Genomic DNA, 18,872 nt, shown 5'->3' on the forward strand with positions numbered 1-18,872 from the left:
CTGTCTGAAATGATATCAGGTGTTTACAAATATAAAGGAGTATTGGCTGCTTTCCCAGGCATTTTATCTCTCTGTCCTCTGTTAAAGAACTTTTGTAGAGTCCTCATTGTTTTACATGGGGCGGACAAAGAAACCCTTTCAATGAACAATTTATACATACGATAAAATAAGCAGACTACAATATATAAGCAATAACAGCAGTCATAAGCACTTTTTAAGCCTATGTGGAGCTGGGCCCATGACACCCCTGAGATTGCTGGAATAAGAGGCTGGAATTTATATCTCCAATGCCTCTCATTTATTTATGATGACATCATTGCTTTGGTCAGTGGGATGAACATAACACACAGGTTGTGGATATCTGGTATCTTCAATTCCTTCATCCATTACTGGTGTTGCCAGCTCATCTTCAGAGATATTGCTGTGGGAAGCATCTTCTTCTTGATACAAATTCTTTAATTATACAATAACATTGAGTCCATGCTCACACGTTAACACAGCTTTATGCATAGTCTTCAATTCAATAAAGGAAGATGTGAAAGATACTTCACACATAAATTCATATGATGCCCAGCCTGCAAAGCAAACATTGTGAAAGCCTTCATTACATGTGCCTAGTGTTGTAAGAGAAAAATAAGCATTACAGACTATGGCTATTCTTCCAGCACTGAATATATATGCCTGCAAAAACAAAATATGGCTATCTATACAGTGATGCAACTATCTGGAAGAATTTTCGGTCTTCAGGTAACTGATTATGGCCTAGCTGCACATTCCCTCAGTTATTCGCTGGAAACAGCTCTGGGTGAGCTGTTGCACTCAGATTCTGAATCCAAGGCCTCTTCCACTGAAGCATCAAATAGTCCTGGTGAATTTCCAGAGGGACCTCAGAAGCAAGGGTCTTGTATTGAAGTTATATGTTCCTGGATTAACTCCTCAGGATGAGTACTGGAATAGGACTCATTCATCTTGCAAATTCAGATTCTGTAGCCAATCTGCCTTCCACGGATGCAGCCAGCTCTGAGGCCAGGGATGTGTCAATGGGCCCAAATCTCCCCCCCCATAAATTTAGGCACATTGACATCCCACATTGACACATTGACATTTGGAGCTGGCTGCATTCAATGTGGGATGGGGAAAAGAGAAAGTTCCTCCTTGTCACCAGCCGTCAAATACAACTGGCTCTGAGGTCAGGGGACATGTCAGTGGGCCCAAATCTCCCTTCCGCTGAGAGATTTAGGTCCATTGTTGCATGACCCTAGGTTCGGAACTGGCTGCATCCCATGGGGGTTCAAGGAGGAGGACATTCCTCCTCACCCCCCCAATGGGATGCGGCTAGCTCCAGGGCCCATCCTGTGTCACCTCTAGGATCTGACCCATGATCTCACTTGGGCCCATCCTGTGACATCACTAGGTCCCACCCCTGAAATCTCAGGGTTTGGGATGCGCCTGACCTGGCAACCCTATGTGAACCACCATTACTTTTTTCTGCCTTTTATTATGGATGTATCTGAAAAAAGCTTTTTTGTTGCTTTTAGCATCCCTTGCTAACCTCAGCTCTTGTTGGAATTGTTTGCCTTATAAATTCCTTTTTAAGAAACTCCCACCAATCTGGGTCACTTGCCATGAGACCTTACTTATCATTGTTCTGAGTTTATTAAAATAGTCTTTCCTGAAGGCCAGGGTACTCGTATGGCTGCACTCAGCTTTTGCTTCCTTTAAAATCAGGAACTTCAGTATAACATGGTTACTCTTCCCCAGAATTCAGATAACTGCCACTTCATCTACTAAGTCATCTCTCTTGATTAGAATCAAGTCAAGGATAGCTGATCCTCTAGTTCCTTCCTCCACTTTCTGGAAACTTTTTTTTTTTTACAATAGTTTTTATTCAAATTTTCATAAAACAAACAGAACAAAATCAAAAAAACATAACACAATAAGAATAAAAATAAAAATAAAAAATTTGACTTCCGATTTGTCACAGATCAGCTATAAATATATAATATATATCAAACCTGTCCCTTAATACATACAAAATCACTGTTCTCCATAGTCTTTCTTAATTAATCGTCAAATCCCATTATCATCATTTCATTTTTATCTTTCAACAAAAAGTCTAAGAGAGGCTTCCATTCCTTAAGAAATGTATCTGTTGATTTTTCTCTAAGTCAACATGTCAATTTATCCATTTCTACTAAGTCCATTAATTTCAATAGCCATTCTTCCGTTGTTGGTGTTGATTCCATTTTCCACTTTTGTGCATATAATAATCTTGCTGCCATAATCATATATAATATTATTCTTCCATATTTCTTTTCTATTTGTTTATCCATAAAACCCAATAACAAAAATTCTGGTTTTGACTGAATATTTATCTTTAGGATTTTTTGCATCATCCTACCTATCTGTGCCCAAAATAATTTTGCCTGTTTACACAACCACCACATATGATAAAATGATCCTTCTTGTTGTTTACATTTCCAACAAGCATTAGAAACATTACTATACATTTTTGACAACTTTTCTGGAGTCATGTACCAACGATACATCATTTTATAGAAATTTTCTTTAAGATTATAGCATAATGTAAATCTCAAGCCTTTTTTCCACATATTTTCCCATTGATCTATTTGTATATTATAACCAAAAAATTTTGCCCACTTTACCATACACTCTTTTACTTGTTCTTCTTCCATATCCATTTTCAACAGGAGTTTATACATTTTCGCAATTATATTTTCATCATTTGTACACAAACCTATTTCAAAATCAGATTTACTTATTTCAAACCCATATATTTTCTTATCCATTTTATATCTTTCTAACAATTGTAAATAGGCAAACCATTGAGAACTATATCCTTCCTTTATCAGTTGTTCTCTCTCTTTCATTATATATTCTCCATGTACATTTTCTAATAGTTCTTGATATGTTAACCATTTCTCTTTTCCAGCCATTTCTCTTCTATAAAACGCTTCTTGACTTGAGACACATAATGGTATTTTCGAATAAAACCTTGGTTTATATCTATTCCATATTTTCAACAGAGGACGTCTTATAGAATGATTATTAAAATCCACATTAACTTTTACTTTATCATACCATAGATATCCACGCCATCCCCACTTCAGGTTATGGCCCTTCAAATCCAATAGCCTTTTATTCCTCAATAAGATCCATTCCTTTATCCAGACTAAACAACAGGCAGCATAATAAAGTCTCAAATTCGGTAATCCCAGTCCTCCTCTTTCTTTGGCATCTTGTAATAATTTAAATTTAACTCTTGGTTTTTTTCCCTGCCAAACAAATTTAGAAATATCTTTTTGCCATTGTTTAAAAGGTAAATCAGAGGATATTACAGGTATTGTTTGAAACAAAAGCATCATTCTCGGCAATACATTCATTTTTATCATGGATATTCTTCCCATTAATGACAATTGTAATTTATCCCATTTTAACAAGTCTTTCTTAATCTCTGCACTTTCTGGAAACTTATCAGCAACACAAGTCAGGAATTCTGTGGAGGGGCCATGTTTGGAGAATTTGTGTCCCAACAGATATCCCCCATTACTACTACTTCATGCCCCCTCAAAACATTGGCAATTTGCATTTCAAAAGTTTCATCCTCATCTTTTCTTTAATTGGGTGGTCAGTAGTAGACTCCAACCACCAACGTTCCTTTTATTCCTTGCCCCATATATTTTAATCCAGATACTCTTGGTGGGCTACCCAAGCTCATTCTCCTATATTTCTATGCAGGGATATATATATATATTTTAATATATAGTGTGACTCCACCTCCTTTTCTATTCCTTCTGTTCTGTTTGAACATGTTATATCCTTCAATTGCTGCATTCCACTCTTGTGAATCATCCCACCAAGTTTCAGTTATACCTATCAAGTAATATTTACTCTCCTGTACTAAGAGTTTAAGTTTGTCCTGTTTGTTTCCTATATTCTGGTCATTAGCGTATAGACATTGAAGACCATGTGGTTTATGGTCTGACTTCCTTCCTACATTTTTATGAAGACTATTATTGAGCCCCATTAGAACTGTTCTCTCAGTTCCTGTTACTGTGCATAAGCCTTCGCCAGTCATTACGTCCAAGTTTACATTGTGCATCATACATCTTTATGAGGCACTTAGAAAACTAAGATCTTGTTTAGGACTTAGAAGACTAAGGGTTGTTGTCAGCTAAGTCAAACTCAGAGTAAACCCATTGAAATTAATTAATCTAAGTTAGTCATGCTTATTAAGTTCAATAGGTTGACTCTTGAGTAGGATTAGCACTGGCTACCAACCCTAAGATCCTTTCTTATCACTGCCATTTATAGCACCAAACCTTTGTGTGACGTACATTCTGCTGCTGCTTTTTGCCTTTGCAGAGGTACCTTCAACACATGTATGCATATTTAGTTTTTTTAGAGTGAAAGATGGGGAGAAATACAATTCAGTTGACATTTAGAGACAAACCTTCCATATTTACACTTTCCAAAACGATATGCAAACTGAAACACAGCCATCTTTTTAAATTTCCACTTATCCAAATTTTGCAATACAATTCTCCAGCCAACTAATGCATACAAAAATACATATACAAGGGTAAAGTGTGCATTAAAATCTTCTCCATCACTTTATGGCTTGTGTGTGGAAGGTAGTTAATTCATTATTACATATTAGTGAAAATAACATGCAAAATCCATTTGTATTACGAAAAATAACTTTGCAAAATATGTGTATGAGACAAATTCGCATACAAAATGTGTATGTTAGGATAATTTGCACTAAAATCCTGATGTTTTCATGAGGGCTTTTTTTAAAAAAATGCAAATTGATATGGAAATGTGGAGAATGGAACTTAAGAGTGGAAAACTGAGAAATGAAGAGAAACTAAAAATGACGCATTTGGCTTTCCTTATTTAGAATGGTCTTTACTACTCATAGTTGATGTTAGACCTGCAAGGCCTTGGGGAGAGACAAGGAATATGAAATATAGACCACAGATTTTCAGAAAAATATATTGCAATTAAAAGTTGATGCATCTGATAGTTGTGTGTTTGTGGCCAGAGGTCTCTGAAATATATTCATGACCTTGTCGCTGTAGCATCTGTTTTAAGGAGATCCCAAATGTAGAAGCATTGCCCTTTTAAATTACTGTTTGTTTCTTACTTGAGTAGCTGGAGACACTGTGGAACTGTAGAAGAACCTCTTTGAAAATGGAAAATACTTACGAGGACTCTTAAGGAGTATGAATATTAAGATCTTCCCACCCGTGAGGCTCCCACAGAGCAAGATAACCTCAGCATTTATTCTGGCGCAAGCCCCAGTATTCCTGTCTCTTTCCTGACTCTTTATGCCCAAGCACGCATAGTGAGATGTCACTGATATCTCCATCATTGAGGTGTAGCATGCCTACCCCAAAATTCATGTGGATAGTGTGGGAAAGAGGTCATAACACTTTGAAAGACCACTGATGTTGGCGAGGTATATAATATAACTATGGTTGGTTTTAGAGGAAGCATATACAAAGGGTCACATTAAATGCTAGTCCTACTTATGTAGACACTGGAATAGACATGGCTAACTTGCACTCATAAATTCAGTGGGTCTCCTCTGGGTAAGACCACAACCCATAGAATTGTATGACTAGATTATTATGCCTGAATTTGGCTTTTCAAACATAACACCCCAGACACACATGCATATGGATTTTAAACGCAGAAGAGATTCAAAAGCAGTTTGTGATATAATGTGTGTGTGGTGGGGGTCTGCTGTCAAAAAGACCCATGGATTATGCAAACACTAAGAGGCTGTGTGAAATGAATAGTGGGAAATAGGTTAAAATTGAATCTACAGAGAAAGGATGTGGTACTGAGTGGAAATTGCCTTGGGCTAGAGTGGATTAGTGTACCATCATTGATGGTGTCTCTGTGACCCAATCTGATTAGGTAAAGCGCCTGGGGGAACCCTTCTTCTGGACCCAGTGTTCCAAATAAGGAGGATTCTCTCTCTCTTAGAATCTCCCAGCTCTGCTTTTGAATGGCTGAAATAAATCCCTTTTGACATGGGACGTTCTCTATTTTTGGGTTGTACAAAACTGTGACAACCAATCAGAAATGATGACATCATTTTATGCACTGCTTTACAGGAAACTGAATTAAGTATGTTAAATATTACCCAGTTAGGATCACTTCACTCTTGGTCTCGCTGGAAGAACGTCATTCCTGTCATACGCTCCTAACTGAATTAACATTAACTGTTAGGATAGGAACAGGACATAACTGGAGGCGTCTGTTGCTGATAGATATTTAATTCACTAAGGGAGTGAAATAGACACACATCCAAGCAGACTATTTCCAACAAGGCATTTTAGGCCTCACAAATTTTGCAATAGTTGCTGCATGTACACCACAATACATAGTCCAGCTTGGAGATTACCAGAGCATAACCATGGTCAGGCTATCCGTATCCAGAAATATCCATAGGAGGTGCACCAAATGAAGCAGGACATAGTCACTTTTAGCCACCGTGGCCACCTGGGCCTTGAGTGATGACGATGATTCCAGGAACCCCCCTTTTCCTTCAAGGAAAGTACAACCCCATCATGAACAGATAATTTTGCCAATTCCCACCCATAGCATTTCCACATTGTCTGGATCTTAATTTCAGTGTGTTGGCCCACATCAAAGCCATGACCACCTCCAGACACTGGTTCAGGACTTTGCTGCCTCTCCTCGTACCAATGGAATGGCAAGATAGAGCTTTATGCCATTAGCATATTGATGATACTTTTTTCCAAATCCCTTGATGACTGCTTCCAGCAGGATGGTAGTAATGCTCCTTCCCATACTGAGACATTTGTCATTCCCTGGACCCACCTGGACCCCCTTTAGCTTGCTCTTACTAGTTAAGAACAGCAGAGGCTTTCAACAACATCCTCTGTCTGCAATAATTGAAACTGATCCAACAACACTTTATCAGCCGGTGGTCTGGACATCTTCATATGATTTAACCTAACTGTGGCATCCAATTCTGAATGAATCCAAGTAATTTTACCCTAGCAAATTTCTCACAGCAGGTTTTTGATGGAACAACTGCTTGCTCTATTTGGGTAGATCCTACCAGCCCCTTCACCACATGAAAAAACTATGCTAGATGGCTACTCAAGGTGCAATGATGGTGGAGAAGCAAGCCTTCTTCACCATCACCACTGCCACATTGTAGACATGATGGTGTGCTCATACTTGTGTTTGGTTGGATTCACTGTGGGATGTTAGCAACCTGCATTCTATCTGTTGTTGTTCTTGGTTTAGCCTGGAGTTCTAGGTATACTAGGGAGAAATCTGGGCTCTACAACCTGGGAAATGGCACCTAGGAGGGATCCTGTTCAAAACTCTTCACAACAAGGCCAGAGCTTTTGTAGAAATTTTATTTATTTTATTTAATTATTATTTGATTTATATCATGCCCTGCCTTCTAGTAGGAGCCCAGGGCAGCAAAAAAAAGCCCAAAAAACACTTTAAAACTTCATAAAAACAGACATTAAAATACATTAAAGCAAAACATCCTTAAAAACATTTTTTTAAGTTTTCAAGACATCTTTTTAAAAAGTTTAAAAATATATTGGGGTTTTTCTTTAAAAAAAAAGGTTTAAAAAAATATTAAAAAGCAATTCCAACACAAACGCAGACTGGGATAAGGTCTCAACTTAAAAGGCTTGTTGAAAGAGGAAAGTCTTCAATAGGCGCCAAAAAGATAACAGAGTTGGTGCTTGTCTAATATTTAAGGGGAGGGAATTCCACAGGGTAGGTGCGACCACACTAAAGGTCCATTTCCTATGTTATGAGGAACGGACCTCCTGATAAAATGGTATCTACAGGAGGCCCTCACCTGCAGAGTGCAGTGATCTACTGGGTATATAAGGGATAAGACGTTCTTTCAGATATCCTAGTCCCAAGCTGTAGAGGGCTTTGCACACCAAGACTAGAACCTTGAACTTGGCCCGGTAGCAAATGGGCAACCAGTGCCATTCTTTCAGCAGTGGGGTGACATGTTGGCGATACCCTACCCCAATGAGCAGTCTTGCTGCCGCATTTTGAACCAGCTGCAGATTCTAGACCAACTTCAAGGGCAGCCCCAGATAGAGCGCATTACAGTAATCCAGCCTAAAGTTTACCAGTGTGTGGACAACAGTGGTCAGGCTATCCTGGTCCAGAAATGGCCGCAGCTGTCTTACCAGCCAAAGTTGGTAAAAGGCACTCCTAGCCACGGAGGTCACCTGGGTGTCTAGCGACAAAGATGGATCCAGGAGCACCCCCCAGACTACAGACCTGCTCTTTCAGAGGGAGTATGACCCCATCCAAAGTAAACAACTGACCAATTATCTGAACTCGGGAACCACCAACTCACAGTGCCTCTGTCTTACTAGGATTCAAACTCAGTTTATTGGCTCTCATCCAGCCCACCACCGAGTCCAGGCAGCAGTCCAAGGCTTGCACAGTCTCTCCCAATTCAGATGTTACAGACAAATAGAGCAAGGTATTGTCAGCATACTGCTGACACCTCACCCCAAATCTCCTGATGACTGCTCCCAAGTGCTTCATATAGATGTTAAACAGCATGGGGGACAAGCAGCACCCCACAGCACAACTGCCAGGGGGCCAAAATACAATCACCCAATGCTATTGTCTGAAAATGACCTTGGAGTTATGATCAAAACCACTGTAAAACAGTGCCTCCAATACCCATCTCACCAAGTCGGCCCAGAAGGATACAATGGTCAATGGTATCAAAAGCCGCTGAGAGATCAAATAAGAGTAACAGGGTCGTACTCCCCCAGTCCTTTTCCCAATAAAGGTCATCCATCAGGGCAACCAAGGTGAATTCAGTCCCATAACCAGACCTGAACCCAGACTGGAATGGGTCAAGATAATCTGTTTCATCCAAGAGTATTTGCAATTGCCGCGCCACAACCCTCTCAATCACCTTCCTTAAGAAAGGGGTATTTGCGACCGGTCGGTAATTGTCAAAGACCAATGGGTCCAGGGTGGGCTTTTTCAGGAGCGGTCAGATCACTGTCTCTATCAGGGCAGCTGGAACCACTCCGTCCCGCAATGATGTGTTGACCACACCCTGGATTCAGTCGGTCAAACCCCCTCGGCAAGCTCTAATAAGCCAAGAAGGGCAAGGAGCGAGAGGACACTTTGCTGGCCGCATCATCACAAGAACCTTGTCTACCTCATCAGGCCGCATCAACTGAAACCATTCCCAAGAAGCTGCAGCAGACGTTGCACTGAACACCTCTAATTGGGTACTACAGCAGATGTGGAAGGGGCATCAAGACTGTTACAGAGGCGAGCAACTTTACGCTCAAAGTGCGTTGCAAACAATTCACAGTGGGCCTCTGAAGGGTCTAAAACTCCATTTCCTGGAGTTGACAGACCCCTGACAATACGGAAAAGCTCCACTGGACGGCTACTTGAGGATGTGATGGAGGCAGAGAAGTGGGCTTTATTTGCCGAGCTCACCACTGCATAGTAGGCACGGTTATGATGTTTTACTTGTGCCTGATCAGCCTCACAGCATGTCTTTTGTCGCTTGCACTCTAGCCATCTTCCAGCCTCAGGGGCAACCGTGCCAAGGGCTTCAACAGGCTCACCTGCTCTATGTATTGGGAACTCTCCCAGGGTATTCAGGAATCCAGTGGATTCCATTAGTCTCTGTTGGTGAGCCATCTTAATCTGTCCATCACTCCTGCAGGGGAGAATTGGAGCTCCAAAGGGTCTAAAACTCCATTTCCTGGATTTGACAGACCCCTGACAATATGTAAAAGCTCCACTGGACGGCTACTTGAGGATGCGGTGAAGGCAGAGAAGTGAGCCTTCTTTGCTGCCCTCACCACCGCACAGTAGGCACTGTTTTGATGTTTTACTCATTCCTGATCAGCCTCATAGCATGTCTTTCACCACTTGTGCTCTAGCTGTCGTCCAGCCTGTTTCATTGCCCTTAACTCACTGGTGTACCAAGGTGCAAACCAGGTTCCACAATGCTGGTGAGGGTGCTCAGGGCAACCGTGTCAACAGCCCGATGCGCCTCACTGTTCCATAGCGTGACAAGGGCTTCAACAGGGTCACCTTTTCTATCTACTGGGAACTCCCCTAGGGCATTCAGGAATCCACTGAATTCCATTAGTCTCCGGGGACTGACCATCTTAATCTGTCCATGAAATGTCAGTCATGCCAATTGGAAAATCTTGCAGAGCATTTAGATATCCATTGGATTCCATAAGTCTCCAGGTGTGGGCCATCATGAGTCCCCCAATCCTGCAGGGGGATACCTTATCAAGTAATGAGTGCAATAGACCTTATGGAAGTTAAATGCATTCATTTATATCCAAATGAACATATGAAACAATTTGTGACCTTCCCATAAACCCAGAATACCATGTTTTTGTGCAAGGAAATGTTAAGACCAAAGGAGCAGCTCAGTGATTTAATCCATCATTAAATACATTCCTGTCAATTTCTGGTCTATTCCCTGAAACTGAAGAGATCAGTGTAGCCCTTCCACATCTAGATCTGTGGATGGACCTGTAGAGATTTGAATTATATTCATTATGTTGGGTTGCTTAGTTTATAAAGTTTTTGACAAGTAGCATTACTCTAAGTAAAAAATGAATGTGCAATTATGCCAGAGTAAACATGTCTAAAATAGTATTTTTGGTCCCCAAAGCATTTTTTCAGAGTTGACATTTAACTACATTTTAACTACATTTCTTTCCTAGTCTTGTGTCTCTTATAAGAGGCCAAGTGGTGACTACAGATGGAACTCCACTCGTTGGAGTCAACGTGTCATTTGTCAAGTATCCTAAGTATGGCTATACCATCACTCGCCAAGATGGCACGTAAGTCTACTTGCTTCATTTAGCGTTTACCCTATTTAGTATGTAATATCTGTGCAGATTAACAGATGGTGCTATCTAGTGAAGCTGTGTGGTATTATGCATGGAATTCCTACTGGGCTAAAGAGCTATCAAGAAAACAAAAAAGTAATTTTTTCACATGACACTTTGAATACTAACTGAAAGTAAATATGAAAGGGATGACTTCTGAAAATAATGCGTTAGCAGTCAAGCTTTTTCCCCCACAGAAACTCTACTGTATCTCTAAAAACATGTGTGGACTACAGCAATATCCAGCTGGGACCAGAAATATTTAATTTTGAAATTCAAGGCGGGATAACATTCAGATGGTAGGCGGTGGGTTCATTATAAAAGTGTATTTTCTTAAAAGTTCCCATCTGCCCCTTTTCTTTTTGAAAACCCACTATCTTCAGAGTTTCTTGAGGGCAGAACATAATCAAAAGAGTTTAATTGAATATACTTAGACAATTCCTGCTGTGTGAAGAAGTGTGTCCTGTTTTCCTGTTTTATCATCTGATTTGAAGTGCACACAGCTTCAACTCAAACAAAAATACAATGTGTCATGCTTTACCTAATTTATTGGATACGGCAATAAAATATGTCCCTGAAAAAGGCATTGTGACTGTCTGCAGTACTATGACCTCATATACAGTAGTTTGAATTGGAATAGCTAATCAGAAACTGCCATGGCTGGGGGCAAAATTCAAGTTTCTGTTGCAGAGCTACAGCACTAAGCTTTCAAGGTTTTCTGTAGGACAAATACCACAGTAACAATGGTGATTCAGGCTTTGATACATTGTATTGTTCCATCCATATCTTTACTTTATAATATTATGTTTGCCCAAAGCTACCTGCCATTCAGCCCTTTACAATATTTCATGAATGCATTCACATTGTTTTTCAAGTGTTATTCATAGGAGCTCCATGGTGAAAGCTACTCACCATACTGTGCTTTATCATATTTCAAGAACACATTTGAATTGGTTTTCAAGAACGTTTAACAGTAGCTCCATGTTCACAGTGGAAGATCTCAAAGTTTGTATTAGCAACCGTCCCTGAATCTAGGAAACAAGTATTTGGGAGGAAAGAAACATTCATAGGGCAGGCTACAAGTCTCAGACCCAAAGCATGAACTCAGAATTAAAAAGATGGTTTAGACCCATATCATTAACAGATTCTTTAGTTTTTGAAGGAAGGAACACAAATAATTGGAAACTAGAGGTGTCCACTCCTTGTTTTTTAGATCTACTTATACTAACCCGAGTTGGCATGCAGCATTGGTTCTTGAATGAAATGGCTGTGGAGAAAATATACACTATATTTTAGCCAACCAGATGCTCTTAGGAAGTCCACAACCAAAACATGAGCACAATAGCACTGCCCTACTTGTGATTCCTAGCAACTGGTTCTCTGAGACATACTGCCTTTGACAATGGAAGCAATATAGCCATCATGACTAGTAGCCATTGATAATTAGCCTTATGTTCCTTGAATTTGTCTAGTCCCTTTTAAAAGCCATCAAAGTTGGTAGCTATCACTACAGTTCCATAGTTTCACAATGCAATGTGTGAAGAAATGCCTCCTTTTGTCTATCCTAAATCCCCTAACATTTAGCTTCATTGGATAACCCTATGTTCTAGCATTATGAGAGATGGAGAAGCATATCTCCTTTCACTTTCCTCGCACATGCATAATCTTATGTATAATTATATATCATTGCCCCCTTACTCCCCTTTTTTTCTAAATTAAATATTCCCAAATGTTGCAACCTTTCTTCATAGGGGATTTGTTCTAGCCCCTTCATAATTTTGGTTGCACTTTTGTGCACCATTTCCTGCTGTGCAATATCCTTTTTGCAGTGAAGCAACCAGAACTGTACACAGTATTCCTAGTGTGGTCACACCATACATTTGTATAATTTGAATACAGGTGTTCTGATATTGGCAGTTTAATCTTCATTCCCTTTCATAATGATCCCTAATACGCAGTTCACCTTTTTCATAGGAGTTACAGACTAGATCACCATTTTAATCTAGCTAGCCACCATGACCCCAAGATGACTTTCCTGGTCAGTCACCACCAGCTCAGACCTATAAGGGTGTATCTGAAGTTGGGATTTTTGCCCCAGTGTAAATCAGTTTACATTTGCTTACATTGTACCACAGTTGCCATGGTAATGTCCTTTTGCAGATCCTCACGATCTCTTTTTGTTTTTACCACCCTTTAGTACACTTTTAGCTCCCTTGTTGTTCAAAGGTTCAGCTGCATCCTTCACACTTCTGAAGCCATGTCTGTACAGCACTGTAGTTACACCACCAACAGTCCCTTTTTGCAGTAGAGAATGCATAGAACAGTTGTGAATCCATTATGCCACTGCCCCACCTTGTACAAATTGTGTGGGTTGGTGGTTCATATGGCATTCAACCAAGGAGTCAATTTTTGTTGATTCGAATATAACCTAAGTGTTATTTGAAGTCAGAGGTTGCCTCCAACAGGTCTAGTTCTGTTTATTCAGTACAATCCTACATTCCATTGCCTATTCCAGCCTTTCCCAATCTGGTGGCATCCAGATGTTTGGGACTTCAACCCTTACCAATCCAAGCCAGCATGGTCAATAGTAAGGGATTATGCAAGTTGTAGTCTAAAACATCACTAAGGCACCAGGTTGGTGATGGCTGACCTATTCTCTTGCATCACTCCAGATTTTTTCCTCATGTGGGCTTCACATTTTTCTAGATTTGACTTGATTGCAAATGGAGGAGCATCTTTAACTCTGCACTTTGAGCGAGCCCCATTCATGAGCCAAGAGAGAACTGTATGGCTACCGTGGAACAGCTTCTATGCCATGGATACACTTGCAATGAAGACTGAAGAGAACTCCATTCCCAGCTGTGATTTAAGTGGTTTTATCCGGCCTGATCCTGTTATAATTTCATCTCCACTCTCCACATTCTTCAGTGATGCTCCTGGCCAAAACTCCATTGTTCCAGAGACTCAGGTATCAACTATGCATGTAAAAATGACACCACAAGCAGTTGGTTACTCTATTTTCTTAGTGCCCTATGTTAGTCCGTCAAACTGGGTCAATTAATATATTTTGGTAGCAAGTATGTTTGCCACATTTATACTAATGTTTCATGTAACAACACCTAATGTATGAAGGGGGAACACACATATCCAAATATTAGAAATACATAGGCACAAGCCAGGAATCCCAGCCTGTGGCATGTGTGTCTGATGTGTTTGGAGACACTCAGCCCTTCACATTTGATGTATTCATCAAATCCTAATATAAATGCAGTAAATGGTGCTGCTGTATAACATGTAAATCAGGTGAAAAAACTTTAATATCTTTTTTGTGTTTGAACTTGAAAAAGTTAAATACTTGCCTATATATTTTTCATCCACATTTCTGAAATTGCATTTATGTACAGAATTGGGTACAATACTGCTGGAGACCTAAGTCTCAATCACATCAATAAAGTCAGGCATGAGTATTAAATGTGTATCTTGTGAAATGCTTGTAGTAGGTAAACAAGATAGATGCATCAGACGTATGTCTATCCTTGCTGACAAATCATGCATCTCCAGCACTGAGTACCTAATTCTGCACTTACTTCTACTAGACATAAGTATAAAAATTAATGGTCAGAAATAACCTGACAAGCTAAGCTTGTCTTATACTTCTGTGTAGGCCTTTTTTTCTGAATACCTTCAGCTTCCTCTTAGTATATCATAGATCCAAGTGCAAGCCAAACCAGACATAATGATAGCAAAACTCTGTGTTTAAAACCCTTGCCACAATCATGTGCACAACTAAAAAACTGATTTTTCTCCCTCTGAACAAGGATACATAAGTAATAAGGGGCCCTTTAATCATCTTCATTGCTATTATTATGCTGGTTTTTCTCTTTGGGCATCCTTCTTGTTTTATGCTAATTGTCAGAGGAAGATGCAGGTTCATATAGCCTCTTGTGGCCCTCTTGAATATAACTAGCAATACAATCTGTGGTTTTTATTTACACTTCTGCTAACATTGTAGTTTTTAAAAGAAACTATAACAGTCCAGAAATCATTCCCTTAATTGTGCCACTGTAGGAAGGCCAGATAAAAAGTTCCCAGCAGCAAAAAGTATTTTTAAAAAATATCTTCTCTACAGTGCATGTTTAATGAAGACTCTGTGTTCTCACTCAGGTTCTTCATGAAGAAATTGACGTTCCAGGATCCAACATAAAACTCTGCTATCTGAGTTCCCGTACTGCTGGATACAAATCTTTGCTTAAGATCACCATGACACAATCTCTTGTGCCTCTGAACTTAATTAAAGTTCATCTGATGGTAGCAGTGGAAGGACATCTTTTTCAAAAGTCATTTCAAGCATCTCCCAACTTGGCATACACTTTTATTTGGGATAAAGTGGATGCCTATGGCCAGAAGGTTTATGGGCTCTCAGATGCTGTAGGTAAGCCATCAGATTCAAATTTTACAGCTGACTAACAGCAGCAGATATTGAGTAAAATTCTCCAGTAAGTGTAAACACTAAAAATGACTTCAGACATTTCACAGCAAATACAATTTTCCCAGTTCTCTAGTGACAAGTAGCACCCTGCATTCAGTTACATGAATATTAACTCTGGGATACAGGGGGTGCTTCTAGACACGGGCTTAATATTGTGAATGGGTTGTTGAGATATTGCAAATTGATTCATTTATCATATCTCCCCTAGAAAGGTTAAATCTGGATTAACGGGGGGAGTGGAATTAACACCACTGACATTTTGACAATGGCATCATATGAATACTGCAGAAGAACAACATGCATGCATGAAGAGTACTGAACCCACCATAAACACCCATCTGGAAACACCCAGCAGATCAAACACAATTCTTCTCTCCCTCCATTCCATTCCAGTCCAAGAGATACTGACAGTGCTCCAAAAATATTTATTTACTTTTGCATAAAGAAAGGACACTGGGGGAATGCAATATTTTAAATGGGCCACTTGAAAAATCGATTTTGAAAGTGTGATCTTACTATTAATAGAGAATCAGAACAGCATTTTCTGAGCTATGTATTTCTGTGAGATTAATGTCTAATCAGAGATTATTTCTAGCAAGAGATAACATGAAAAGTTTTCTAAACGTTTTCTAAAACATATAAATATCAGAAGCTGAGGCCTGTAACTGGTATAAGTGTAGCAGGTCCTTGGAGAAGGGTGGTTCAGAGTATATTGTCACCATAACAAATGGAAAGCAAGAATAAATGTAGTGATTCATTAGATTCTTAGAGGTCTCCTTCATAGCTACTTCCTTTCCAAGCCATGTTTTCAGCAAGTTAGGAACAGGCAGAACAACAGAGCAGCTCACCAACCATGCTCGAAGCTACATATTCAGTGAACCCCACAGAGCAATAGACCCATATGTTTTAAATAAAAGACTACTGCTTTACTTTCTTCAAAACATTATGAACAGGGCTCTTCATTTAACCTGGAGCAGTGCTGTAACATGGGTTCCTCACCTCTACCACTCAAATAGGCTGTAGTGTGATCAAGTATGCCTGATTATGTTGGGATGCATTCTGTGACTAGGATTACTCCTTCCTCTGGACTCAGTAGGCAGGGCTTCCAAATCTTGTGTCCTCATCCAGGGGGAGGAGTCATCCCACTCTCCAGAACATTTCCCTGCCTTAGGCTGTTTGTCAGGGCTTTCAGTTCTTCCCAGACATCCCTTCCTTTTCAGAGTGAGTGTGCCTTTTTCGACAGGTTCTGTTTTGTGTCGTGTATTGGTATTTTTACTCCTGTACTTTTTCTCCATAAAAAACAAAACAAAAAAAACCCTTCCTCTCCCCTTCTTTTCTTCCTCAGTAGTATTTTTGATGTATTTTGATTGGGGGAAGATGTTCTTGTTGTGAACATGTTGTTTTGTTGGCTCCCTGGAGCCAGACTGCTTTTTCTCTTCAGGCTAAGGCAGTGGTCTCACTTTCCAGTCGACCTGTGAGACCGCACACTTTAATATTCCCACCTAGACGACTTGGAGTTGGCCCCAGGGCACTTGTGATCCCTGACCCCTTTGCTGTGCTCAGCTCCGTGTCAGGGTCAGGTGCCCTGTCTCTCCCTGCCTGCTCCCTTTTGGTTGTAGTGTTATTTGTGGAGCGGTTTTTCTGCCTGTATAAGATTTGAGCGGTGAGGCAAGGGAGACAGCATTGCTGAAGGAAGCCAGTTGTTTGGGGGTCAGTACTTCAGAGTGGGAATCCTGCACAGCAGTCTACCAGTCCCATTATAATGCACAACCAGGGGTGCTGCTTTTCTGGGGCACTGTTGGTGCAGGGCGGCTTTCCCATGCTTTCTGGTTTGGCAGAAGGCCGCTGTTCTGAGACGTTTCTCCTCAGCACAATAAAGGGCACACACAGTGGAGTTTTCCTACATTTTTCTGGGTCAGCACACGAATGCCATTTCGAGGGGGGGTTGTGTAATACCGCCTTCATTTGGCTGTGATTATCCTCACTTACTTGCACGTAAGCACATATAGTGGGCATAGGAGTGGCTTCTCCTCTGATTTTGGCCAGTGTCAAGGGAATGACCTCTCTGACTCTGTGGCTTCTGGTTCCTCAAGGGCAGCCAGAGATTCCATTCATAAGTTACCATCCTCCCTGGAGCCAGGGGTGGGGACGACTGCTGAGTCCTCTTCTCCCAGGGGCTCCCTTCCATTTCAAACTGCAGGAGAGTTCCCCAAGTTTCTGTCATGGATACAAAATTACACTGATGATAGTTTCAGTGGCAAGACCAGGTGTTTTAAGTCCAAGAAAAAGTGCAAGCAGTCTTTCAGGCACCATGGGTGGGTGGGTGAGATCCCATGGATCTCATAGTTCTTCCAGCTCTTCAGGATTTTCTCCCATCTCTGACCACATTTGATTTAGGCGCTCTCATAGTGCACTGGCAGCCAAAAGGACCGGGAGAGGGGAGGGGAAAACCTCTTTTGGCAGCGACACACAGTCCAACTGCCTTGCAGACAGACTTTCAGCTGGGTACTAGTGACACAGCCAGGGCTTCCCAGGTTTCTGTGGCTGTTAACAAGGGGTCAGTTCTCTCTCACCCCCCCCAAAAAACCTGTTGCAGATCCCTCCTCTGTGGCAGGTACATCCTCCATGGAGGTCAATGCTATTGTATCTGCCATCCCTGATTTGTCCAACTTGGCCAAAACTGGAGAAGGGGAGGCTGAGTTATCTGAGGAAGAGATGGAGGTTCTGTTTAGACAGAACTGGAGGTTTTCCCCCGAGTTATTCCACTCTCTCTTAATTAAGGCTCACAGGATTCTCCAGGTGCCTGAGAACAGCAGTTCAGAGGACACCTCCGCCCACTCCCAGAGGCCTCTTGAGCTAAAAAGACCTTCCCTTCTACTGAAGCAAAACCTGCCATCATTCCCTTGCATGAGGAATTTGATAAAATGTGGGAGGCAGTGTGGTCACAACTGAACAGGTCCAAGACTGTCTCCAAGTTTGTCAAAAAGCTATACACCTTCCTTTTGCCTGTCATGCAGCAATTGCGCTTCCTGGTGGTGGATTCCCCAGTGGTGGCCATAGCTGCTCCCTCAATTCTGGCTACAGAAGGGGAAAGTGGCCCTAAGGACCCCTATGATAAGAGGGTGGAGGGTGCCTTGTGCCACAGCTTCAAATCTGATACAATAGTATTCAAGGCTGCGGCCACATCCTCCTTCTTTTCACGGGTGGCCTACCTTTGAGCAGAGGAACTGTTGCATAAGGACGACACTCCCCAGTTGGTCAAGGATGGCCTCAAGAAAATTTTCCATGTCTTGGCACTAGCTATTGATGCCTCCCTGGACTCTTTTCAGTTTGGTGCTAGGTCCATGATGGCCGCAGGGGTAGCATGGGACAACATTTGGCTCAGCCAGTGGGCAGTTGACTCCTTCTCTCAAAAGAAGTTCTTCAATCTG

At 41.0% G+C, this 18,872-nt stretch overlaps 1 protein-coding gene across 13 annotated transcripts in view; it reads left to right on the plus strand.

Annotated features, from left to right (window-relative positions):
• LOC133380132 (teneurin-2) overlaps positions 1–18,872 on the plus strand; it is a 995,941-nt gene that overhangs the window by 884,943 nt on the left and 92,126 nt on the right. For all 13 annotated transcript variants that reach the window (XM_061616787.1, XM_061616792.1, XM_061616791.1 and 10 more), the window contains 3 exons: positions 10,785–10,904; positions 13,659–13,920; positions 15,117–15,384. In XM_061616787.1, the coding sequence (XP_061472771.1) occupies positions 10,785–10,904; positions 13,659–13,920; positions 15,117–15,384 (650 nt within the window). The remainder of the gene's footprint in view (positions 1–10,784; positions 10,905–13,658; positions 13,921–15,116; positions 15,385–18,872) is intronic.

The sequence above is a fragment of the Rhineura floridana genome, chromosome 3 (genome assembly GCF_030035675.1).
Source record: "Rhineura floridana isolate rRhiFlo1 chromosome 3, rRhiFlo1.hap2, whole genome shotgun sequence".
NCBI classification, from domain to species: domain Eukaryota; kingdom Metazoa; phylum Chordata; class Lepidosauria; order Squamata; family Rhineuridae; genus Rhineura; species Rhineura floridana.